Source organism: Aricia agestis, chromosome 4 (assembly GCF_905147365.1).
Source record: "Aricia agestis chromosome 4, ilAriAges1.1, whole genome shotgun sequence".
Classification (NCBI taxonomy): Eukaryota; Metazoa; Arthropoda; class Insecta; order Lepidoptera; family Lycaenidae; genus Aricia; species Aricia agestis.
Window position 1 is genome coordinate 19285453 of NC_056409.1, and position 27826 is coordinate 19313278.

The 27826-nt window shown below is 38.4% G+C and overlaps 1 protein-coding gene across 1 annotated transcript; it reads left to right on the plus strand.

Moving 5' to 3' along the window:
* The first annotated feature begins 2155 nt into the window (after positions 1–2155).
* On the plus strand, positions 2156–27241 carry LOC121726149. Its single transcript, XM_042113380.1, has 36 exons — positions 2156–2260; positions 7069–7276; positions 8279–8386; positions 9343–9486; positions 9688–9755; positions 9959–10163; positions 10517–10624; positions 10966–11109; positions 11313–11380; positions 11523–11727; positions 12237–12344; positions 12550–12705; positions 12847–12914; positions 13338–13545; positions 13772–13879; positions 14656–14796; positions 14911–14978; positions 15363–15570; positions 16820–16927; positions 17170–17310; positions 17713–17783; positions 17966–18173; positions 18318–18425; positions 19303–19446; positions 20086–20153; positions 20271–20478; positions 20727–20834; positions 21131–21274; positions 21516–21568; positions 22262–22469; positions 22975–23082; positions 24311–24454; positions 24811–24878; positions 25183–25387; positions 25923–26030; positions 27016–27241. Exons 1-36 carry the CDS (start codon positions 2156–2158, stop codon positions 27159–27161), a joined length of 4776 nt encoding a protein of 1591 aa, XP_041969314.1. The 3' UTR covers positions 27162–27241.
* The last annotated feature ends 585 nt before the right edge of the window (positions 27242–27826 follow it).

Consider the following 27826-nt stretch of genomic DNA (forward strand, 5'->3'; position numbering starts at 1 on the left):
CATAATTTATGGCATATTTTAGCGACAAATTGGCTCTCGAATTTTTTTCTCTCTTACTGTTGTAAAATGTAGTTTTTTTTAGTTTTTCTTGGGTTTTCACACTAAATCTGACCAAAACTTTCATGCAATTATGCTATGAAGATAAAAAAAAAATTCATTTGATAGCTAAACTTTAAAAGCTTTGCCGAGATCGCACCAAAATCCATTTTTTTAACTATTTTATTTAAAAATTGACCTAAAAATTCAAACGGCGAATATACAAGTTATTATTTTTTATGAAATAAGGGGGCAAACGAGCGAACGGGTCACCTGATGGAAAGCAAACTTCCGTCGCCCATGAACACTCGCAGCATCAGAAGAGCTGCAGGTGCGTTGCCGGCCTTTTAAGAGGGAATAGGGTAATAGGGGAGGGTAGGGATGGGAAGGGAAGGGAATAGGGGAGGGTAGGGAAGGGAATAGGGTAGGGGATTGGGCCTCCGGTAAACTCACTCACTCGGCGAAACACAGCGTAAGCGCTGTTTCACGCCGGTTTTCTGTGAGAGCGTGGTATTTCTCCGGTCGAGCCGGCCCATTCGTGCCGAAGCATGGCTCTCCCACGTAAAAAGTTAGTGAAACTGTCGATCGATTGGCGTGTGTTTCAAATATAAACGTAATTTGTAAATACTAGGGAGATATACTGCATGTGTGCTTAAAATTAAATAAATTGGTATTATTTTGGAAGCTGATATCATGAGTATAATAAACAAAACTAAGAAATTAATAACAGAGAAAAGGATATTCATATGCTGAAGATTATTGCTGCATTTTTAATATAATTTTGTAGCTTTCAAATTATGAGTTAATAAGACTCTAAAAAAGGGTAAATTACGGCATCTCCGTAGAGGGAGCGTCTTAAAGTGTTTTTTTTTTTAATTTTAAAAAGATAGAGGAGGTTTTCATAAATAAATACCTTCTATGCTGTGAGTCAGATAGTTTAGAAGTTGTAACGATTATCTTATGAAATATTGCTTAAAGTAGTAAAGTTCGACAAGGCCTTCAATGAACGTGGGCGGGAGCGCTGCTGGTAAAGGATCTGTCCGGTACCCGTAACACAAGTCCTTTAGGTACTTACCACGGGGCCAGACTGACGTGGTGAGAAGCGTCCATAAGTGCAAAGGAAATAGGGTAAAATGACTAGTGATTGAACAGTAGGTACTAGTCATTGGACAGAGCACAAAAACACAACATTTATTAAGATTGCTTTAAAAACTAAGTAGGTACCTGTTTTTTTTTAATCAGGCGTTCTATTACTTTAAAAACAGGCAGTTTTTATTGCCTTTATAATTTATATTATGTTTTTGTGTTTTGTCCAATGACTGGTACCGTCCAATTACTAGTCATTTATCTTAGTTGTTTTAATACTTTACCGACCATTCAATTAACAGATTTTTTTTAAATTAAAAAATCTAAAGCACAAATTTTGAATAGGTAAACTTTATAATTTATAATTTATGCTAAGCATTCCAGTTTTTCCTTTTTTTCGTCTACTGTAACGATTTTCGGAGATTTGCATGATTTTTACACTCCAGACACTTCACATTCAAATAAAAATTTCTCTTTTTTCTTTCCACTTGTGAAGAAATGGCTAGTGACAGGAAGTATTTTGTGCATAGCCTACGCATATAGCTATAACAAGAAATCACTCAGTTCACACTTTTGCGACACTTGACCCCAATTTGGTCAGTATTTTAAAACAAATTGGCCGCATATAAGCAGCCTGCACAATCCAAAGCTCCGCAAATGACATTGAACGCACAAACGCGCGCAAAAAATTACAGACTTCAGTTTTCGTCATATTCGAAGGCTTCGGTCCAAAGCCTTCGAATATGACGACCACACTGAATCGATATTACGCAACAAAAAGTTTAATGTAATTTCAAATTTCGAACTTACGGATATTTTTAGGTTAGTTAATAGTTTCTATCGGGCTTATCTTGTGTTTGTTTTGTATAGAAACAGAGGATGTTTTCCTCTGTTTCTAAACAGTGAAATGTTATTTTATGCTGATTTGATAATGTTTTGAAGATCACGACCTCCGTTCGGATGAAGTATATAAGGGGTACGTGGAGTAAAATCTTGCAGTCCGCTGTGGATCTTCAGCTAGCACACACCTATGATGTACAGAATTGCTGTACTTGCCCTGGTGGCATGTGCGGCCGCCGTGGAAGTGCCCGGGCAGTGTCCCCAAGTGAAAACCGTTGAAAACTTCGATTACGATGCGGTAACTATATTCTTAACTTTCAAAACCGATGTTGTATAAAAAATCCTGATTAACTGCCAAACTATTTGGTTATTATGACGTTTTAAGGATTCCGTACCTAAAGCGTAAAAACGAGACCCTAATGATACTTACTAATTTATTGATAGGTTATACGCGACTTTACTTTAGAATTTTCCTGAAGGGAAAATCATTAAATTTTATTCCGACTTAAACTCTTGAAATGTTGATGCGTTATATTTTTTTTCTTCACAAACTAAAACAAGTAGTTTGTCAAAAAAGTGAAGAAATTAAAATGTGGCAACATCGTAGTGTCATCCCTTTTAAATCAATCTAATAAAAAAGGGATGACACTACTACGATGTTGCCACTTTTTTATAAAATGTTTTCAGAAAACTTTAAAACTAAAAATTGGTATTTTTCACTTAAGTAATTCAGAATTAATCGTAAAAGTAACAGCGTTGAAAGAGCAAATTTTTTTGTTATTTATATGGGTAAATTTATGGCGCTGGGGCGCATACAATTTTAAAAAAATGCTCATTCGGCGCTGCTACTTTCACAGTGAATTATATATAATAAGGAACACATGATACACACCATAAAGTATTATCAATTAGGTAGGTACATAGTTTTGTCACAACCTGTTACATATTTCACGGTTCTTCAGGGGCGTTCATATTCGATTTTGGAAATGTTGACGGGTTGATTCAGACCGCAACGCAACGAGGCGAAGAGAGGCGCTCCGCGGCATAAATTTGTATGGATTTGACGCGTGTTGCAAATCTGTCAAATCCATATAAATTTAGAAATCTACGCGTCGCTTTGCGGTCTGAATCAACCCTTATAGTTAGCTCTATGTGCCTCATGCCAATAAAATATGTTTAATCTATCTGCCTTTATTAAAAGATAATAATTATTAATTTTAAAACTTGCAATAATAAAATTACTTTCCTGATTACACCTGCCGAGTGGAGTGGCGAGACAATCTGTAGGCGAGACAGTGCAAGCAGATCACTTGATTGGCCGAGAGCACTGTCTCGCCACTGTTTTTTATGCGAAGTGTAATCAGGCCTAAAAAAAATTAGTTTGGTATTATTTTTAGCAATAAATTTTAAGCTATAAATTTCCGCAAAGCAACGCCTGATTCCATTAACTATGTAATCAGGCCCTTAAGTTAATCAGACACAAATGGAACTAACTAGCTTACAAGCTGCAAAGCTCATTTCTCTTACTGTATGTGCTTTATTACCTACGTTAAAGACGAAGTTATATAATCATTTTATTTTTTCTAGATTTACTAATACCTTCTGACTGAAATTTGTTAAAATATATACTTACTTAATATATAGTTTGAACTTTATGTAAAAATGATAACAGCACTTAAGAAATTATCACAAAAAAGCACATTTTTAAAAATATTACACAATGTTAAATGTTTTATTTTACCATAATATATTGTGAATTAATTATTATTTAATTTAACATGAATAATTAAATAAATCTTATTTCTTTAATGTTAATCAATTCTGTATTGCTATAGTAGAATAATAAAAATATATTTTAATCGATTTAAAATTCAAAATCTATAATTACGCCGAGATGTAGCTTCACTCTGCATCCTCTATCGGTTGTATCACGGGCAGTGCTCTGAGGAATTGTTCGGAATCATACCACCTGCAACTTTTCGCTATCGTCCCACGCGAAAAACATACCGTCCCCATCTCCTTGAAGAGTGGCGGTCTTTCACCGTGCGGTTTTCGCGTAACTTTTTGCCACACACTGTAAAACTCTGGAAAGAACTGTCGCCAGGAGTATTTCCGGACCAATATGACCTGCAAACCTTCAAGAAGAGAGTGTATTCCCTCTTAAAAGGCTGGCAAAGTACCTGCAGCTCTTCTTGTGTTTCAAGCGTCCATGGGCGACGGTAGATGCTTTCCATCATTTGCCCCCTTATTTTTTTAAACTCTGTTTTGCCAAAATTAATTTATCGCAAATTTTTCCGGGATAAAAATTATTCTTTGCTTTTTCCGGAACCTTTTCCATACCAAATTTCAGCAAAATCAGCGTTTTGTTCAAACCAGGTTCCACGGTTTGGGCGTGAAGAGGTAACAGACAGACAGACAGGTAGACAGACAAACAGAGAAATAGACAGACAGATACACTTTCACATTTATAATTAAGTATGGATTATTTTGTAGAGTTCGCAACCTTTGCTATACAGTATACAATACCAACATTTTTTGTTATATATGTTTGATAAAATGATAATTTATTTACTTATTTACCTAATCAGCCAGGTCGTCACCTCTGTGAGCTATCAAAAATATTCGATAACTTTGATTTTGCACCGCTTCATAATATAAGCAAAGATAGTAGTAATCAATGTAGTAGGTACCTACTTAACAATTGAAAATAATAATAGTTAAAAAAACAAGCTTTGTTTTTCTCAAAAAAATTTAACAAATTATTGCATTACGTATGCAAAGTTTCGAATTAATTAGAACACTGGAAATAGTTAAAAATCGTGCTCAATGATTATACAACCCAAGCTTATTTAAAAGCGCGTTAAAAATACAAATTGAAAAAAAAAAAAAAAAGACAGGAGATACAGTCATATACTGCAGTGGTAGGAATGTGTGGTGGGCCAAAGCCCGATTAAAAATTGTAGAGAAATAACAGATTTTCCGACTCAACTGTCTATTTTCCCCACTGGTTTCATCCCTAGTGAATGTTTCTGTTTTTTTTTTGTTTTTTTTTATGAAATAAGGGGGCAAACGAGCAAACGGGTCACCTGATGGAAAGCAACTTCCGTCGCCCATGGACACTCGCAGCATCAGAAGAGCTGCATGTGCGTTGCCGGCCTCTTAAGGGGTAATAGGGGAGGGTAGGGAAGGGAATAGGGGAGGGTACGGAAGGGAATAGGGGAGGGTACGGAAGGAAATAGGGGAGGGTAGGGAAAGGAAAAGGGTAGGGGATTGGGCCTCCGGTAAACTCACTCACTCGGCGAAACACAGCGGAAGCGCTGTTTCACGCCGGTTTTCTGTGAGGACGTGGTATTTCTCCGGTCGAGCCGGCCCATTCGTGCCGAAGCATGGCTCTCCCACGTCTATTATACATATTTATTCAAATTATTTGGTTTTTGTTAGTCATTGCAAATGCTGCTGCCTCACCATGTCTACTTTTTTGCTTATGATATAGCAATCTCTCTTATTAGCAACCGCAAGGGAAAATTACTTTGTATATACTATAATTATAATAATAATAGCTCCCACACCGGTTTCGGTGACGGTGGCCGGTTTCATTAAAACCAGGCCAGCTACGCAGGAGTAATTTTATAGTGCCCAAATGTGTGTGCAGTACACAAGAGCACTCTCTATTCCTTTACTCTCATAACCCAGTGAGACGGAAGACCGACACGACCGGCGAGAGATCAAGCGCAGGACCGACTTTTTACATGCCCATCCGACGCATGGATCATCTTACTTGTCAAACAATCAGGTGATCAGCCTGCATTGTACTAACCAAACTTGGAAATAACATATTTCCAACGTGGGAATCGAACCCACGACCTCCGAGTCAAGAGCCACGCTCTATACCCCTACCTAGACCGCGGAGGCGTTAAATTAACATACTTAGATAATAACTAGCTCGGTATCCGATCCGATCCGAAAAAAGAAAGGTGTGTGTACGTTCGAACGTACAAAAGAAATGTAGCCATTCAGACCTGTTCTACACCTTTCTTTTTTTAAACTAGTTTGTTCTCCACCAATACCGTGCAGGCACCACTACCGGCGCCCGCGCAGCCTTTCTAATAACGGCGTAGTTTGAACCAATCAGAGAACGCACACTTTTCCGAAGGGAAATGGGATGTTGACTCTGGCCTACCCAAAGTGTTTATTCTAATCATCAATACTTCCATACTAACATTATAGATGCGAAAATGTGTCTGTCTGTCTGCGCGTTCTGCTAATTAGCATAATAGAGAGAAATACAGAAAGATGATGCACATGCTTAATGTGAAATATGAATACTGTTGAACTATAAAGTATTAAAGATTGTTGTTAAGTATTGAAGAGAAGACAATAATTCTTATCTAGATACCTGCAACTCTGTTGCATCACAATTCGTTTATAACGCGGGAACCGAACATTTTATGGGATAAAAAGTATCCTATGTTTGTTATGGTTTAGCCGGAAAGAGGTAGCAGACAAACAAATACACTATCACATTTATAACATTAGTATGGAATATAGTGGTCTTATTACCGGAAGATTATAAGAATTATTGGGTACTAAAGGTCATAAAGAATAAGAAAACAGTTGTAGTCTATCAATTCAATGTGTATCTTCTTGTACAGTAAATATAGATAATGAAATTCACTACACAAAATATTCTTGTGTAGTAAATTGTAATTGGAACTGGCCGGTTGTTCACGTAGCTCGGAGAACAGACGATCGCTGGAGTAAACTTACTCTGGAATGGAGACCAAGGCTGGGAAATCGGGGTGTAGGTCGACCTCCAACTAGGTGGGACGACGATCTCCGTTTAGTTGCAGGCCCATGTTGGATGCGAGTAGCAGGAGATCATCTTGGTGTTCATTGAGAGAGGTCTATGTCCAGCAGTGGACGACTTTAGGCTGATATGATGATGATGATATTTTAATTAAATCGTTTTTAAAAATGCATCACATAGCAATTTCGTTGCGATAATATGATCTGACCCTAATCTTCTTTAGTCTCATACGCATAAACAATTTGTCCTTAAGAAAAGCCCTTAGCAACATCTGTAGTTATTGGCGCTTAATATTCCAGTTCAGGACCGGTACCTGGTACGAGCTGGGCAGGACTGATCACATCGCGGAGAAAGGCGGACAATGCAGCTACGCGGAGTACACTCCCTCAGGCGACGGTTTCTATATCAAGAGTTACCACGTCGAAGGAGGAGCACTGAGGGAGATTGAGGGCTACGCCCGCCGCGCCGCCGAGCCCGGCAAGATGATCCACTCCCTGCCTTATGGACGTGAGTATATTCTCCAATGCATTTAAAAGAAGGGCACTCTTTGAAAGACGAGGCACCATCAGTGAAATTTATTCATATGCAGATGGCTGCCTCGAGTTATGCCAAGTCAAAGTCAAGCTGGCCGGAATTGACATAGCACGACGACCACATAACTTAGCTCCGTCGTCTGCCTCTGAATGTATTTCCCTGATAGTAAAATGATGTCCTTGTCGTTCTGCAATGTACAGAGTTGTAATTTAAAGGTTTTCAGGGTTAACTTCTTTCGTGTTAACTTCTTAAAAACCTTGTTTTTCCTCATTCAGACTTTGGTTACTTTAACAACTTTCTTAATTATCTCCTTTTAAATATATTGTTGTTTTTGTTGTGAAATACTCTTTGATAGTGGCATCAATCAAATTGATAGCATTTTTATGTTATGCGCTTTGATATTGAAGCTTACTATGATGTTCAGAAATCAATTGGCGTCATATTATAATTATATTCTGTTTACGCAGAGCTTTTGAAATAATTAATACAGGTAACTGGTTATACGCGTGGGACTTTCAAATGCTTGAGAACTTTAAAAACATCAATGATTCCGTCGCTAGGCGGCGACAAGTGATGTTCAAACTTGATTTTCATAATTTTATTCAATTCGATACTAATAAAAAAGTAATGAACGTCGTGAATAATTCATATAGAATTTTGAGATAAATAATTAATTCATGTTGTCACACTCACTTGATCATGCAAAAAAATTTGATAAATAATAATATTTTTATCACTGAATGATTTTCAGACCATTTAGATAAGGAAATGTAGAAATCTTTAAGTACTCTTTTTCCTTTTATATTCTGTATAATTCGTCCCATTTCCAAAAACTTTGTTATTTATAGGTTAGACCTAAAACCGAAGTCTTAAAACCGAAAATTACTTCCGTTACTTTCAGTCTCATTATAATGCCATTAGAAAAATATTTTTTTGTTTCCTTTCCTTCTGGTTATCACAAAAAACATATTTCAGCAAATGGCGAGATCACCGACAACATTCTCAACGTGTTGGCCACCGACAACAAGAACTTCGCTCTGCTCTACCACTGCAACTACAACGCCGAGAAGAACTCCCACAGAAGTAAGTTGGTTCTTATCCACAGTTCCCATTCAAGCGGGGAAAACTAACAGCAATGATACACACCGCGTTGTTGCGTCAAGTTCTCGAATGCAAATCTAAACTTAATATTATAAAGCGGAAGAGTTTGTTTTTTTGAACGCGCTAATCTCAGGAAATAATGAACTGGTTTGAAAAATTCTTTCACTGTTAGATAGGCCATTTATCGAGGAAGGCTATAGGCTATATTTTATCACTCTAAGACCAATAGGAGCGAAGAAATAGAGGAAAATGTGGAAGAAACGGGGGGAAATTATTTTAAAGGGCTTATTGGAACGCGCTAATCTCAGGAACTACTGGTCCGATTTGAAAAATTATTTCAGTATTAGATAACCCATTTACCGAGGAAGACTATAGGCCTAGGTTATATTTTATCGCGCTGAGACTAATAGGAGCAAAGAAATAGAGAAAAATTTGGAAAAAACGACGAAAATTATTTGATAGGGCTTATATATCACGAACTACTGGAGCATTTTTTCTGTTATTTGGCACAGATAAGAATAGAAGTAGACCACGTGAAGGATCTAAGGTAATTTTTTGTGGACTTTGTCTGTGAAATATCTAATTTACGCGGACAAAGCCGCGTGGAACGTCTATTGATTTGACATTATGATAGGATTTCGATTCGAAGCCTTTCTCGAGCTTCGTACCTTTTTCGTTCACTTTTCAGGCAATCACATATTTACCAAACATTAACCTTTAAACTGATTAAATATAAATAGAAAGCTACTCATACCTTTTCTCAAATTGGGCACCTAAAAAGATTTACTCTTCTTTTCCCAAAGAAACCTCAAATAATATAAGAAAAGTAAAGAAATCTTTCTTGATAATAAGTAAGTGCTTGTGAACTGCAAACGTCTCGCTGGCGCTTCGAAGGGCTAATGATCATTGCTCTATTATTAACTATTTCTCTTTTGCAGATCTCGTTTGGGTGTTCTCAAGGAAGCAGCAGTTGGAGCCAGCAGAAACCAACGCCATTGAAGCCGCTTACGAAGCTAATCCATTCTTGGACAAAAATGATCTGATCAAAGTGGAATTCGCACCAGCATTATGCGAAATTACAGGTAAATCTCACAATTTCAACTACATCACTACATATTTATTCTGCGTACTTTCTCAATTTAAACGCAATTTGCATTTTTAAAATAATAATAGTAATTGGAACGACATCGTAATTTAAATTGAACTACTATGATAAAATATCTGTCATTTTATTTCTGACTTTACCTAATACAATAAATTAAAATACGCTAAATTCTTTACAGCTGAAAGTGTCGAAGTTCCTGGATCCTGCCCAGACGTTAAAACAGTAAAGAACTTTGACGTGAAGAAGGTAATAACTACTAACTTTTGTTATATTTTCTTAACATTAATAATTTTATATACCCATAAACATTCAAGGCTTTTACTATACGTTGGTTTACATGAGAACTATTCATGAACCTTACTTACAATTATAATATTATTTTACTAAGCTGTTCGAGCTGTACATAAACTTGAAAATTGTCGGATAATAACCTCATTCTTCTCTCCCAGTTCGGCAACGGTATCTGGTACGAGGTTGCCAGGACCCCCCACATCGCCGAGCAGAACGGACAATGCAGCTACGCTGAATATCTCCCGTACGATGATGGCTTCCAAGTGAAGAACTACCACGTTGAAGATGGAGAACTGAAACTCATCGAGGGTTACGCTAAGGGCTCCAAAGGCGGCAAGATGATCCACTCGCTGCCTTATGGACGTAAGAGCTGTTTGGTATTTAATGAGATTAGAAATTATCGATCAATTTAAGGACCTACTGCAAATAGCAAACAAGTTATATGAAAAAATGCGTGCTCATAGAACGTACACTTTTTCCGTACCTAAAATTATCCTTCTCTGAGACTTAAAGAACAAAGATCGAACGAGAAAAAAATTTACCAACTGAAGACGTAACAGACAAACAGACTGACAGACATTATATTAGTATTAATATCTTGGTATAAGCATGAGGCAGGTATTTCCCAAAAAGAATGAAACATAATATATTCTGCGGCTTAAATAAGACGGAATTTAAAGACTATTCAAGAGAGATAACCGAAATTCATTTTACAGGTAACGGCGCTATCACTCACAATGTCCTGAACGTGCTGGCCACCGACAACGACAACTACGCCATCCTCTACCACTGCAACTACAACCCTGCGAAGAAGTCGCACAGAAGTAAGTTGACTTATACCAATGAATCAAGCGTTATAAGACGCGGTAAAACAGAAAATCTTAATGAAGAAACATTCAAAGCCAATACTATAATATAATGTTTCCATGTTCTGACTTTTGTAACTTGGAAGAGACAATTCTTCTGGGAGTACAAGTCAACAACCTCACAGTAAATTGACATGAAACAAAGGGTCCATGGGCGATGCGTATCGCTTACCATTATGTGATACGTTTGCTTATTTCCTCTGTTCAAAAAATACTGCAAACGAAAGTAATTTGAAATATTATTTTAGGTTTAGGTACGTCTTTCACTAAGTATTATAAAAATTATCTTACAATTTCAGATCTCTTGTGGGTATTCTCGAGGTCCAAAGACCTCAGTGACGAAGGCGTCAAGGCCGTTGAAGTTGTTTACAAAACTAACAAGTTCCTAAGACAAGAAGAGTTTGTGAAAGTGGACTTCTCCGAAAAGGCTTGCCAGATTTCAGGTACGCGAACATTTTATTTCAGGATTTTTCTTCTAAAATAATATTTGAGAGTTCCGAATCATTCTTGAAAGTTCGGAAACTAACGGACATAAGGTTACTAGCTTATTCTATCCTATTGCGTTCGTCCGTATCTACTACTCTAGTAAGTCCAATTTTTAGTAAAACTTGGTTAAAAAACCATTTAAACTTTTTATTATTTACAGCTAGCAGCGTAGAAGTACCCGGATTCTGTCCCGATGTTAAAGTTGCTGACAACTTCGACATAAAATCGGTAATTGAAAACACTTTTTAGATTCATCACCACCATCGATGAAAAGCATATTATATTTTAAATAAATCATAAAAGTTCTAGAAAAAACATAACACACTATCAGTGCTAAACCTAGAAATCTTACACAAGTTTTTGTTTTTAGTTCGGAAACGGCGTATGGTACGAGCTCGCCAGGACTCCCCATTTGGCCGAGAAGGACGGACACTGCAGCTACACCGAGTACACTCCCTCCACCTACGGCTTCGATATCAAGAGCTACCACGTGGAGAAGGGAGAACTTAAGGAGATCGAGGGCTACGCCACCCCTGCTGGACCGAGCAAGATGTACCACTCTTTGCCTTACGGCCGTAAGTATATTGTAAAAAACCTGACATATTAGATACAGATATTAATATGTCGATCGTGTAACATATTCCCTTGACAAGGCTGTAAATCTTTATAATAATTTTGCATCCAGCAATCTTACTCCCGACTTAACTGATACGATTTTAATATATTTACGAGTCTGATTAGTTTCTAATTGAGCCGCAGAAAGATCGTGCGCTAGTATAGCTGTCAGGAGTGGGAAAAGCTGTTGAGATAGAATTAATTCCAAATTGAATTGATTGGAAGTAGTAAAAGCTTTGAGATCGAGCTGATTCGATTCTGATTTTGTCGGGAGTAAGGCTGGTCATACATTGGCCAAAATTATTGCATCATAATGAGGGTGTGTTATAATTATTTACATCTCGAAGGTTCGTGTATCAACAACGTTGAAGATAATGCAATAGCCTCCCTTATAAAGAAAAAATTCAAACAACCACCTCCTTTAATATAAGCAAGCCCCTAAAGTGAGCAACATACAAAATATTTTTAGGCAACGGCGAGATCACGCACAACCTGCTGAACGTGTTGGCCACTGACAACAAGAACTACGCCATCGTCTACCACTGCAACTACAACCCCGAGAAGAAGTCACACAGAAGTAAGTTAAAAACAACAAATTAATTTGAACAACATAAAGACAGTTATTGGTTCTTGGTCGATCATTCCACCAAATCTTTCTTAAAAATTAATTCCGTTATATTAAAAAATACAACTTTCTATTCCAATTCCCAAATCGCACACAATCCCAATCGCAATTAAAAAAGTAGCTTAAACAAAACTAATCAGTAATTATTCTTCTATAGATCTCGTCTGGGTGTTCTCAAGGTTAAAAGCACCTAAACCACAAGAGCGTGACGTTATCGAAGCTGCCTTCAACAACGTATTCAAAGCCAACTCCTTCCTCAGGCGTGAGGAGATGATCACAGTCGATCTCTCCGACGAGGCTTGCAGGGTCACAGGTTCGTTACTTTGTTTATAGTTACTTATTAATTCTTCTTTGTCTTCGAGTTTATTTCTTTATATTTATATTTATATATTGATTTAGTTCGATATCTTAATCATTGGATGTTATGGTTCTAATCGTGTTTCTTTATTTTTAGCCAAGAATGTCAGAGGACAAGGATTCTGCCCTAAAGTTAAGACTATTGAAAACTTCGACATAAAATCTGTAAGTTACTTATTGAAAATATAGATAAAAATCTTTTTTTTTTTAAGAAATAAGGGAGCAAACGAGCAAACGGGTCACCTGTTGGAAAGCAACTTCCGTCGCCCATGGACACTCGCAGCTCCAGAAGAGCTGCAGGTGCGTTGCCGGCCTTTTAAGAGGGAATAGGGTAATAGGGTAGAGAAGGGAAGGGAAGAGAAAAGGGGAGGGGAGGGAAGGGAATAGGGTAGGGGATTGGGCCTCCGGTAAACTCGCTCACTCGGTGAAACACAGCGCAAGCGCTGTTTCACGCCGGTTTTCTGTGAGAACGTGATATTTCTCCGGTCGAGCCGGCCCATTCGTGCCGAAGCATGGCTCTCTCACGTATAATCTAAAAATATTTGATAAACACAAAAGGAATATTATCATAAAATGTCTTCATTACAGTTCGGTAACGGAGTATGGTACGAAGTAGCCAGGACCAAGCACATTGCTGAGGAAGATGGACAGTGCAGCTACGCTGAATACACTCCCAACGGCGAACACTTCGATGTCAAGAACTACCATGTTAAGGACGGAGAGTTGAAACTCATCGAGGGTTACGCAAGGGCAGCCGCTGAGGCCGGCAAAATGATCCACTCTCTGCCTTACGGAGGTAATTAGAAGATACTTATTAATCGTTATTTACCTTGTTGCAATGGTAGTTTTCAAAAGAATATAAGTAATAAAGAAATTTATAAAAGTTATAAAACACTCTCACTGCAGGCTGATGATGATAAAATATTGATTAGATTAAGATCACGTTAGCTTTTAATCAATATTGTTACATACATTGTAGTACATCAAAAAGACTGTTTAAAAAACAATTACTTTTTTTATAGAAAATGGAGAAATCACTGACAACGTCCTGAATGTTTTGGCCACTGACAACAAGAACTACGCCGTCCTATACCACTGCAACTTCAACGCCAAGAACTACTCATACAGAAGTAAGGATTTTTATTATCTTCTTTAGTTTTACTTCTTTGTTTGAAACCGAAATCTGCATATTTATTTGTGCCACAAGATAAGTAAGGAAACCAGTTGTTAACTCTTAACAGATTCAATTATATATTACTAGCTGTTGCCCGCGACTTCGTCTGCGTGGACTTCAGTTTATAGCGCGCGGTGTCAACAAAATTGGTGTCAAAAGCTTTTATAAAAAAACTCTGATACCCCTTAAATCAAAACAACTGTGCAGTGTGTTTTTGTGCACTTTATATTTTATGCTAAATTTTAAAGCTTATTTAGGCCAATAATTACACAACTTTACCCATAAACTATTTATATCATTGATAGGTTTAACTTTTACGGTTACGTCACTGCATAGATAAAGTACTGAGTTATTTAATAACATAAAAAAGTAATAACAATCGAAAAATAAATGAAACTCGAATGTAAGATGATACCACGTCTTATAGAAAGAAGTCTGGGCAAGCGTCACCGCGATGTAGGAGACGCACGGCGCCATCTATTATGAATTTTTGGAACTAACTTAATTTGAACAAATTTACGCATTTTCACCCCCTTACGACCTTACAAAAGCTTTTTCCAGTAAAAGAGTAGCCTATGTCCTTTCTCAGGCTTTGTACTATCTGTACAAAAAATTCATTACAATCGATTCGGTAGTTTTGGCGTGATAGCGAGACAGACAGACAGACAGAGATACTTTCGTATTTATAATATTAGTATAGAAGTATAGATTTAAAATTTTCTCCTCTTCTAGCTCTCCTCTGGGTATTCTCAAGGAGCAAGGAACTGACCCCTGAAGCTAACGCCGCTTTGGAAGCCGTGTACAAGGCCAACTCTTTCTTGGAGGCTGACCTGATCAAGGTTGACTTCTCCAAAAAGGCTTGTCAAATCTCAGGTAAGAGTAATCGTAATAAAAGTTCGTATTCTTACAACATATTTTTTTTAATTTCTAAAAGTTTAAGTTATCACAACTTTTTATAAGTACTGTATAAAACGGATTTTTTTTTAGCTGCCAGCGTGGAAGTGCCTGGATTCTGCCCATTCGTGAAGACTGATGAAAACTTCGATGTCAAATCGGTAAGGCACCTCCCACATATAATTTTTGTAACTTGATGGAACACAGAGTATTCACCAATTACATGTACCAACCGTTTATGGGGCTCCGTACTAAAAACCAGCATTTTTTGCGTTTGATTTTTTTACTCGTTCACCCTGATCAACTGTACTTTTCGTTCGTGAGTCCGACTTCATCGATTTTTTCAGCTCACTTTAAAGCCATAAGTAAATTGAAACTGCTGTCTTAAACTCAAACTCAAAAATTTTTATTCAGATTTTTTTTCTTCATTAGATTATTCATTATTCAGATTCAGGTTCTTTGAACGTCGTGACTAGTGTCTACCACCGGTTCGGGAACTAACCCGGCGTTAATATTATCAAATATAAATCAACGTATTCTTACAGTTCGGCAAAGGTCAATGGTACGAAGTGAAGAGGACCCCTCACTCCGCCGAGAAGGGTGGTCAATGCAGTTACACCAAGTACACGCCCGCCGCCGACGGCTTCCGCGTCAACAGTTACCACGTCAACAACGGCGAACTCAAGTTCATCGAAGGGTACGCCAAGGCTCACTATGAACCCGGCAAGATGGTACACTCCCTTCCTTATGGTGGTGAGTAATTAAAACATATTCTAATTTCATGATTACACAACTTTAAGTAATTAGCTTTTATATTATACTAGCTGTTGCCCGCGACTTCGTCCGCGTTACCATAGTAGTTCACATCCAAAGTATTATTTATTGTACAAAAATATTCAATATACAGAATTGACTTTCCTACGACTTTACTATATATAGATGTTCCACGCGGCTTCGTTTGCTTAATTCTGGAATTTCACGCAACAGTACATTTTGCAGCAAAAAATAGCCTGTGTCCCTTCACGTGGTCTATTCTTCATGTTTGCCAAATAACATAAAAATTGCTCCAGTAGTTTCATAATATAATAATCTATACTAATATTATAATTGGTAAGAGTTTGTTTGTTTGTTTGAACGCGCTAATCTCAGGAAGTACTGGTCCGATCTGAAAAATTCTTTACTTTTGGATAGCCCATTTATCGAGGAAGGCTATAGGCTATATTTTATCACGCTAAGTATAATAGGAGCGAAGAAATAGAGGAAAATGTGGAAAAAACGGGGAGAAATTATTTAAAAGGGCTTATTTGAACGCGCTAATTTCAGGAACTACTTATCCGATTTGAAAAATTCTTTCAATGTTAGATAGCCCATTCATCAAGGTAGGCTATAGGCTATATTTTATCACGCTAGGACTAATAGGGGCGAAGAAATAGGGGAAAATGTGGAAAAAACGGGGGAAATTATATGAAAGGGCTTATTTGAACGCGCTAATCTCAGGAACTACTTATCCGATTTGAAAAATTATTTCAATGTTAGATAGCCCAATTTATCGAGGTAGGTTATAAGCTATATTTTATCATTCTAAGACTAAAAAGAACTAAGAAATAGAGGAAAATATCGAAAACACGTGGGAAATTATATGAAAGGGCTTATTTGAACGCGCTAATCTCAGGAACTACTGGTCTGATTTAAAAAATTGTTATTTTGGTGTAAGTTTCGTCTAAATATTTATATGCATGTAGTAAAAAACAGTTATTATTTATATGTAGGTATAGATTACTTGACAGAAATGTAACCTGGAGCTTAAATTGTCAAATCTAAGTCAAGTGGTCATTAAATCTACCTGAGTGCGAACGTACTAAGATTCCTAATAAAGAACATTGAAGTCTCTGTTTTTTCTTTTGGTGTCCTTAAAAAACTATTGTGCCGTCTGCGTCTTGGAGTTTATTGTCTAAAATATACGCGCAGTGCCTATGAAAACTAACTTTATTTTTCTTTTTAGCTAACGACGCTATCACCCACAACGTGTTGAACGTTCTAGCTACCGACAACGACAACTACGCCATCCTTTACCACTGCAACTACAACGCTCAAAAGAAGTCTCACAGAAGTAAGTTTATTTTTTTATGTATTGAATTTTAGACTATATCTATTGAAACTCATAGTAAATGGAAATCAACAATTTTCCCATTAGATTTCTTTGTGTGGTTAAATTCTTTATTAAAATAATAAAGAATTTAACCACTTGCCACAACTTGCCACTTTTGCTTGAAGCTCTATAAAATGAATCAAAGATCTCCAAAATGTTCGCTATTTTACTTAAAAATACTAAACTGAATTTAAACTTTTCAGATCTGGTCTGGGTATTCTCAAGGAGCCAGGAGCTCAGCGCTGAAGGTAGCGCAGCTGTTGAAGCCGCCTTCAAGTCCAACCCTCACCTGAGGAAGGAAGAAATGATCGACGTCGAATTCGGAGACGCCTGCCAAATCACTGGTATGTCTTTGCTCTATGTGTTATTATTATTGGTAAGAACTAACTGACTACGCACTGCGCAGTATTGCTATACGAAATTCCAGATTAAATGGGATCTCCGCCTTGGTATCAGTCAAACCTTTCCTTTTTTTTATGAGCCTATGCTATCCCACTGCTGGGCAAAGGCCTCCCCCAAGGTCTTCCATCTGTCTCGCTCCAACGCCACCGCAGGCCAGCCTGGCTTGTAGGCATCCAGTTCATCTCGCCATCTTTGGCGTCCGTCCACTGCCCACTGGTACCCACTCTGGTGACCTTTGCCCAAAGGTCAGGATGCATGCGGCTGGTATGACCCGCCCACCTTAATTTTGCAGTTTTTATGCCGAGCTTTCCTTAGTGTCCCATAACTAAATGTTTTTTTTACAGCCGACAGCGTGGAAGTCCCCGGAGTATGCCCACACCACGTGGAGACAGTAAAGGACTTTGATGTCAGCTCGGTAAGAATTTTATCATCGCCACTATGATTTATAATCAATTTTTTAAAGGAGATGAATGAAAGAGGACAAGTGGATATTCTATCATTTCCACTTATTTCAATTCGCCATAGTGCAGTTACAACAGTAATTTTTGGTGAAACATAGTTTGGATCCTAAATCCTAATGCAGTATAATCCTTATAGTTCGGCCACGGTGTGTGGTACGAGCTCGCCAGGACTCCCCACATCGCCGAGAAGGACGGACACTGCAGCTACGCCAAATACACCCCCGGGGCCAACGGCTTCCACGTCGCCAACTACCACGTAGAGAACGGTGAACTGAAGCTCATCGAAGGCTACGCCAAGGCCGCCCATGAACCCGGCAAGATGATCCACTCTCTGCCATATGGAGGTAAATTTACCTGTTCTTTTTAACTGACTTCAAAAAAAGGAGGTTATCAATTCGACCCGTACGTATGTAATATTTAAGACAAGACTCTTTTGAAAAGAACTTCCCATAAAGCAAACTTAAAATAAATGTTGAACGTTTTTTTAGCCCATGGCCATATCACAAACAACGTCCTGAACGTGTTGGCCACAAACAACAAGAACTACGCCGTCCTATACCACTGCAACTACAACGCACAGAAGAACTCCCACAGAAGTAAGTAGATAATGCTAATAAGGTGATTGTAGTGTTAATAAAAAACGTAATGTGTATAACACCACTCCAGGGGAGGGTGTACTCCAGGGAAGCCGGAAAAAAGCGTAACATGATAAAGCGTATAAGTATAAATCTCTCGAATAATGACAAAAAATTTAAAATCTGTCGCTAAGCTCCGTGCAGCAAAGTGCTTTTTTTTATGAAATAAGGGGGCAAACGAGCAAACGGGTCACCTGATGGTAAGCAACTTCCGTCGCCCATGGACACTCGCAGCATCAGAAGAGCTGCAAGTGCGTTGCCGGCCTTTTAAGAGGGAATAGGGTAATAGGGGAGGGTAGGGAAGGGAAGAGAATAGGGGGGGTAGGGAAGGGAATAGAGTAGGGGATTGGGCCTCCGGTAAACTCACTCACTCGGCGAAACACAGCGCAAGCGCTGTTTCACGCCGGTTTTCTGTGAGCCCGTGGTATTTCACCGGTCGAGCCGGCCCATTCGTGCCGAATCATGGCTCTACTACGTAAACGCTTCATAGATTACAGCAAAATTTAAGATAATATCTACTGTGTAAATAATATTTTGTTTCTACGAATAATAAAAACTAATTTGTTCTAATGAATTTTTGGTTGTAATGTATTCAGTGCCGTAAATAGGGCGGTGCCACCGGTGCCCAGGCACAGGGCGTAGACTCTGGGGGGGGGGGCGCAAGAATGGCCAGATCAGAGGGGCTTATACGTAGCATTGCTCGGGTACCTATGATATCTAAAAAAGAAACAGGGGCGCAGTTATAGAATCTCGCACACGGCACGGGGCGCAAAAAAGGCTATTCACGGCACTGTATATATTTCATTCGTCTGTTCTACAATCTAAAATATTCTTTCAGATCTCGTATGGGTATTCTCAAGGAGCAAGGAAATGAGCGAGGAAGTCAAGTCCGCTGTTGACTCTGTCTTCGATTCCAACAAATACTTGAGGAGGGAGGAGCTGATCAAGGTTGATTTATCTGAGCAAGCCTGCCGCATTGACGGTAAGAATGTGATTAATATCCATAGACTTAATTAAACCACTTCCATATAATCCTTTGTTACGTTCCTGGTAATAAATAGTAGCATGACTGGTGAGACATGTTCAATACTCGAGGACGTGATATTTGGCTATTATAATATTAGTTGAAAAAAATATATATCAATTGATAGCTGAGTAAATGTAGCTTAAAGTAAAATAATTATTTACCCAACACATGGAAACCGCGCGCGGGAGGGGTAGCGCGCCGGCCGCATAGTAATTTACTAAGTGTCCATGATTCATTTATTTACAGGGAAATGTGGTCAAAAATTAAGTAGGTATATTCCGTCAAGAACGTGAAGAAATTAAAAAGTGGCAACATCGTAGTGTCATCCCTTTTTTCTTAGATTGATTTGAAAGGGATGACACTACGATGTTGCCACTTTTTAATTTCTTCACTATCTTGACAGACTGTACCTATTTTTATTAAGTACATAATTATAATGAGAATCGAGTACCGAGTACTCTCCTTAAGTATGATTAAGTATAATTGATCATGTCTCACCAGTCATGCTGTATAGTATATATAAGTAATCTAAAATCTAAATAGAGATAATTATGCCCATCCTTACTTTTTATTTATCGTAATATTTTCTTGCAGCTTCCAGCGTGATGAACTCTGGATTCTGCCCACACGTGAAGACCGCTGAAAACTTTGACATTGAGAAGGTTAGTAATAAATTTTTAGGATCTTGTTCGTTTTTGCCATTAATTTTAAGTAAATAAGTACCTTGCTTACAGGCTACAGCCCAACAGTTGTTTTATCGCTAATTTTTTTCTCGACAGTTCAACAACGGTGTATGGTATGAGCTGGCAAGAACCCCCCACATCGCGGAGAAGGGAGGCCAATGCAGCTACGCTCAATACACACCCTCAGGAAACGGCTTCATCGTGAAGAACTACCACATCGAAGACGGAGAGCTCAAGAAGATCGAAGGTTTCGCCAGAGCCGCGTCTGAAGCCGGCAAAATGATCCACTCCCTTGGTTATGGAGGTACGTAACTTAGTAGAGTCAGAAATCTAGTTCTTGACAATGTCTGGTATGGATGTTCATATCTGAATATTTCAAGACGATAATGAAGTTAAGGAATCTCTTCAAATTCAGATTCTTAATCGAAAACTTTCGAGGTGTTTGTTCGTTGAACGGAGGTTGTGAATTAATCGCCTGAAGCCAAATTCTTGTAACATTTGTTCAAGACTTACTTGGTTATGGTAACCGTAACAGATTTATTTTTGTTTTAGAAAAAGGTGCCATCACCGACAACGTTCTGAACGTGCTGGCTACTGACAACGACAACTACGCTATCCTCTACCACTGCAACTTCAACGCCCAGAAGAAGTCACACAGAAGTAAGTATCTCTTACGCTGAACAATGACCTAAAGTCCTAAACGTTACAAACGCTAAAACCTTTACCTCTGTCCATTCGGTTATAAATATATGGGGCAGTTACAAAGGATTGCTAAAAAGTGAAGCAAGCATAATATTGTGCTATGATGCTCATAAACGGTGTTGATTGCCCGTATAGTAGCTTCTACATTTAGGAGTCATACAAGGCACGCTTATACTACCAATAGTTTTTAATTTCAATTCTCTTCATCAGCGAACAACAGTCCAGAGCAGGAAACTTATTAACTTATATTTCAGATCTCGTCTGGGTATTCTCACGATCAAAGGAACTGAGTGCTGAAGGCAAGGCTGCCCTCGACGCGGTCTTCAAAGCCAACCCATTCCTGAGGAGAGAAGAAATGATTAACGTTGACTTCTCCGAGAAGGCTTGCCAAATTAAACGTAAGTTTACAAAATAAACCAGTCTTTTAGCATCTAGACGAAGTAATGATATCAAAGAGAAGCCTAACTCTAATAACTATTTACAAAAACATTTAATCCTCCGACCACGCATTATATTATCGCAAGTAAGACAGTGCGAGATTATATCACAAAATATGAGCATTACTATTTTATATTTATTTCTCCTATAAAGCTACTTGTCATTAGATTTTTCTCATCATTATGCGTTTTTTCATTATAGTGCCTGGCCGTTGCGTACAAGTGAAAACCGCAGAGAACTTCGACTTTAAAAAGGTGAGTTTATAACTTATACTTATTAATACTACACAAGGACATACAGAAAGGTACAGAGTCGAGCATTTTTTTTATGAAATAAGGGGGCAAACGAGCAAACGGGTCACCTGATGGAAAGCAACTTCCGTCACCCATGGACACTCGCAGCATCAGAAGAGCTGCAAGTGCGTTGCCGGCCTTAATTGGGGAGGGTAGGGAAGGGAAGGGAAGGGAATAGTTGAGGGTAGGGAAGGGAATAGGGTAGGGGTTAGGGGATTAGGCCTCCGGTAAACTCACTCACTCGGCGAAACACAGCGCAAGCGCTGTTTCACGCCGGTTTTCTGTGAGAACGTGGTATTTATCCGGTCGAGCCGGCCCATTCGTGCCGAAGCATGGCTCTCCCACGTATAAAATAATATTATACTCGACAACTCTTCTGATTTTAATTGTGGTTGGTCTGGTATGTAATCTCTTTTCCTTGGGCAATCCGTTTGCTCGCTAACCTGATTCTGTAAAAATGAACAACTATCAAAACTTTATTTGCAAAGCAAGAAATAGAACGGATTATAATAATCCGTAATTGTAAATACGATTAATACCACACACGGGCGCTGCTCGCCAATATTTTGAGCTCGATCTAGGCTCAGGCACTCACCCTAGTCCCTCGTGTCTAGATTGATCAGACAAAGTATATAACAACCTGTCCCATTCCAGTTCGGCAACGGTGTGTGGTACGAGATGATGCGCACCCCCCACATCGCGGAGGAGGGCGGCAAGTGCAGCTTCACCAGCTACGCTCCCTCCGGCAACGGCTTCGACGTCCGCAGCTACCACGTCAACGCCGGCCAGCTCAAGGCCATCCAAGGCCATGCGACTCCCGCGCCAGGACAGGGCCAGATGATCCACTCCCTGCCTTATGGAGGTGAGAAATTGCTGAGAATAGCATTTTTATATGCACAATCGAGGAAATTCACAGGCAGTCGACGACCCTACGTTATTTGGTAGGATCATGTCAAATCAATGTTATTGTGATCTGTCAGCTGGGTTTGACGTAACGCGACCAAATTACGTAAGTTCGTCATCTGCCTATGAATCGACCTTTCTGATAGTATTACATTAGTATTATATGAGGTGTCTGAGATATTCCTGTGCCATTCTATAATATTATTTCATTCTGATCCAAGTACTGACCATGGGAAGGGTCTTGCCAAACTATGTTTACTGTTTAGCCTGATCGATGGCCGATGGGTCCATTCACATAATATTACGTTCGACTTACTACATACCTACTACGATACTACATCTATGTTGTTGTTGTGGGAGAAAAAAGTTTTAACCAGTATCTATAGTTTTCTTAATATTCTCTGTGAGACAGCTTTAAAATATGTATCTTATATCCTCGTCTATAAAATATACTCTCGTTTCAGAAAACGGAGCTATCACTGACAACGTGTTGAACGTGCTGGCCACTGACAACGACAACTACGCCATCCTCTACCACTGCAACTACGACAAACACTCCGGCTCACACAGAAGTAAGTGCTTCATATATGTTCGGGAATTTCCATAATAAAGCTCTATACTATGGATATATTTAGTGGAGACGAAAATCACGGTTATGGCAATAAATGAAAAATTCGTGAAAATTAGATGCATCTTTGTGATTTTTTCTATCGAGAAAATTTTAAGATATCTCGTTTTTGCTCAGATCGAATTCTCGGAAATATAATGTAATATCTAATTTTAGAAAATGAAACAATTCAAAAAAACAATATTTTCAAGCATAAAAATGAATTATAAACTCGTCACTTTAGGGTTAGTCGCCCCTTAATATAAATGTGCGAGTGCTAGGTATATGTTATAGTGTGACGAGATGACGCCTACAAGTCTGTTGCTCCAAAACTCGTTTATCGTGCGAGAACCGTACATTTTTCGGGATAAAAAGTATTCTATGTCATTTCTCGGGACTCAAAATATCGGAAGTAACAAACAGACAGAAACACTTTCGCACTTATAATATTAGTATGGATGCTGATAATCGAACCTTAAGGGCCTGTTACATCACTTCCTGATAAGGCTTTCCACCAATTAACTTGACAGATCAAGTACGGAGAATCTGTCAAAAAAATTTGTGAATAGCCTATTAAGCACTTTATCAGAAAGTGGGCTTATTTGACAGAGTCTCCATACTCTATCTGTCAAGTTAAGTGGTGGATAGCCTTATCAGGAAGTGGTGAAACAGGCCCTAAATGTTGCATTCTAACACACTTCATCAGTCACTTAGCCACCTTGTCCTTAGACAGCTCTATCACTTAGCCACCTTGTCCTTAGACAGCTCTATGGAAGCAGGTGCTAAGATTATTCCTGCATGCTGTAGACGAATAGAAGTAAATACGGCATATAGTTTCAGAGTTTTGCGATGCCCCCTAAATCTCGATGGATGATGGAAGGAGACGGATTATGTTGAGGGAAATAATTTTTTGATTACCCAAACTTTTATTTTCAATTTTTTCTATTATAAAATGTTTAATATCAAAACTAGTAAATCCTTAAAAATCCTCGCAATCCACCATCGTGGACGGTTGCCACCTCTGATTAGACAAGCACTGGCAAATCAATTACCTTAATAATCGCGGATTCTCGGAAATCCATTGTTATTCTATTGTTATCGCGGTCGGATTATTCGACCGCTTGGGGGTTGACAGGTTCAGCATCTTTTAACATTGGCGATAGTGGTTATAACCTACTGCATAATATTTTCAGATCTCTTCTGGGTATTCTCAAGAAAGGCTGAACTGAGCTCGGACACCAAGTCCGCCGTCAAGAAGGTTCTGAAGGAGTACCCTCAGATCGCCAACGAGGCTCTGATCAGCGTGGAGTTCTCGAAAGAGGCTTGCGAATACGAAGGTATAGATTTTTAGCGTATAATTGTTATGTTGGACTATCTGCTATCAGAGAAAATGATTTCTAGGCAAATTGCGGACCTATGTAATTTGGTCGCGTTAAGTCAAACCTATCCGATCGATCACAGCTAACATTGAATTGACATAAGCCGACCACATGACGTAGGTCCGTCAACTGCCTGGGAATCAATTTCCTTGATGGTACATAAAGAGTCGGTTTTTTCATTGACTCTTGATACGTACCTCCCATACTGAAATCCTTAAACGCGTCATGCTTTTAGGTTCTGCTACTTTGGGCCTTGTTGCCAAGATAATAATCAGTTCGTCAATATTTATTAACTTTAATGTCGCACTTTTCAGCTGCCAGTATTGAAATCCCCGGTTCATGCCCAGAGGTCACCACTGCCAGCAACTTCGACTTCAAATCGGTAAGCATTATTGTTAATTATTACCCTTTTTCTTTTTTTCTAAAATACGAATGAGTTATTAATTAATTAAAAGCTGTTGCCTTCTCTTTCATCAATAAAGCACAGAACAAAAAGATAACAAGATAATACACACTATAACTTTACCAGGCGTTCCTGAAATTGACACTAAACCTGAAAATGAATTTATGTGAACTGGAGGGATAATAATATGCCTTGTGGCACAACATTACTATAGGAATTCTTAGGTGATATTATGACGTCACCTCTACTGTATATTATAACCTCACTTTTACTATTTTCACAGTTCGGTAACGGCGTTTGGTACGAAGTCCTCAAATACAAGAACGCAGCTGAGAAGGACGGCAAGTGTGGGTACGCGAAGTACACGCCCTCGGGTGAGGGCTTCATCGTCGACAACTACCACACCAACAACGGAGTTCTGAAGAAGATCTCCGGCAGCGCGCGACCGGCTGGCCCCGGCAAGATGATCCACAGTCTGCCTTATGGACGTAAGTTGTAGCCATGTTTATGTGAAAGCACAGAATACATATTAGTAGTACCAAGTTAAAGTTAAATGAGTAGGTACTAATTGTATCAAAAGTGTGTGACATCTTCTAGGTCTAATAGTGGAAAGAGACTTTCTATACAGACTCTTAAAAACCTTTTAAAAAGATGCATGGGTCTTAAAGTAACTTCCCGATCTTTTACGCGGCTAGCGCCACTTTATGACATAGGCTATAGGTTTCATTTTACTCTACGCCAACGACGAATTTTTGTCGGTCGCGGTCGTTCGTGGCAAAGATCGCAAACTCACCTTTATGTTAGGTCTTAAAGCAACAAAATTATTTGGAGTTTTGGCTGAAGGATGTAGCTTTGAACATCGAAGACGTCTATAATCAGACATTTAAAATGAAACTACTGCATTTGTGCAAAACATTAAAGCGTCTTTTAAAAGTGGATTCAAGAAGCGTCGAGAACACTGCACATCCTATAAGCCTTTATGAGATCTTAATGCAGTAAATAATAATGAATTACTTGTTACAGCAAATGGGGCCATCACTGAGAACGTTTTGAACGTTCTAGCAACAGACAACAACAGCTACGCGGTGCTCTACCACTGCAACTTCAACGCTGAGAAGAACTCCCACAGAAGTAAGTCTTCTACATAATCTTCTAGCATAACGCATAAGATAATATTACGATACTTTGCTATACAGTAAACACGTTAGCTTTAAATAATCGGGAACTGAGATTTGAGAAGTTGAAAAGAAAGAAACAAGGAGGAGATAACCCCCGCACTTTTACTTGCGACATTCTGCATAGCTCTCGTGTAGAGAATACTATATTTATAGCCGACTTAAAAAAAGGTTAAGTATTTATATTTACTAGAGATCGCCCAATTGTCGAAATTCGACCTTAGGGCTATTACCTTTTGCAAAAAATATTGACTTTGACTTGTTGACTTGTCTCTGGGACTCAGCTGATCTCAGACTGGCCGTATAAGCATTGTCTAATAGTATCCTAGATTCAATAAAAAACTTTAATCCATTTTCAATTTGTCAACTTGTTGTCAACAGACTTCAACCATAAATAAAAGAGTATAATTCGTATGTATAGGCTTGTCACTCAAAAATCTGTCATTTCTCATGTGTGTGTGTGTTGTAGTGTGTGTAATGTTTTATTTGTTAAAAAAATGTATGATAAACGCATAATTTCAAAATAATATTAGTTCGATGCACTCCTTCACCATATAAACTATAACTGTGCAAAATTTCATGTACCTACGTTTCCCCGTTTTTCGTAAAAAGGGTTACAAATTTATATATATATAAATTTATATATATATATATATATATTATATAATATATTGGCCAGTTTTCATTTTTAAAGTATATATGGGATACTTGGGAGTAAATTTAGCCACAATATACCAACGTCTGTTAGTGTTAACAGCTTGTTAAAATGTTATTTCTTCTGTTTCATTCATAACAAAAACGAAAGAGGTAATGTGATAAAATTCGAGCGTTAAATTTACCAGTCGTTGGTGAAATCGGGGCTTAGAATGAGGGCATCTGTTTAGAAACATTATTTTGACGCAAAAACAGAATACTTTTTATAATAACATCTCTCTTTTCAGATTTCGCGTGGGTATTCTCAAGGTCCAAGGACGTGAAGCCAGAGGCCAAGAGCGCCATCCTGGCCTCCATCAAGGCCAACCCCTTCATCAACCAAGACCATCTCACAGAGAACGACTTCTCTAAGGAGGCGTGTGCGGCGGCTTAATTATATTTATTTAAATACTAATAATAGACAAAACAAGAAACAGTTCACCAATAAAACCAATTTGAGTATGTCCCCTGGCAATTATTGATTGCAGAAAGATCGTAAACGCGGTGTAAAATTAATGATGCTGATGTACTTACTTACTGTAAACTTATGTAAGTAAGTAATTACTTTGCAAAATAAGACAGCATATTTTGGTCGTCAAAGTTTTACTCTGTCAATTTTCTACGAGATGTAATAAATTTTAAATTCTTCTTGCCGCCATCTAAGATTTTCATAAAAGTGGGGACTTTAAAAGAGAAGACTTGTAGCTTTGTAGAAGAACTATTGTAGCTATACTAGAAATAAAGCAATTTACCACAAATGTTCAGTTTTTATAACACCTCTAACCTACATCAAGCCCATTAAAACTAAGGATCAAACTACACTCTGGCGTGTTTTCAGTGTCACAGTAACTAAGTACGCTTTACTTTGTAAGGTACTGAACTCTAAACACACTAGGCCGAAAAAACGCGGCCGAAGTTCGGCATGATTACCGTACGCATTTTAAAATATTACTGATGACTGATGACTTGATGAGTGATGACACACCTTGCCTAAATTACGTCGCGAATCGCGATTCAAGTAATAATATTGTATGGGTAGCGTATATTGCTGCAAGCGTA

What these genes read in the sequence shown, in the direction of transcription:
- LOC121726149 (XM_042113380.1), top strand. Translation starts at nt 2,156, where the DNA reads ATGTACAGAATTGCTGTACTTGCCCTGGTGGCATGTGCGGCCGCCGTG. An exon ending in AAAGGCTTGTCAAATCTCAG is followed by an intron (nt 14,797 to 14,910) that starts GTAAGAGTAATC and finishes ATTTTTTTTTAG; the next exon opens with CTGCCAGCGTGGAAGTGCCT. An exon ending in AGGACTTTGATGTCAGCTCG is followed by an intron (nt 17,784 to 17,965) that starts GTAAGAATTTTA and finishes TAATCCTTATAG; the next exon opens with TTCGGCCACGGTGTGTGGTA.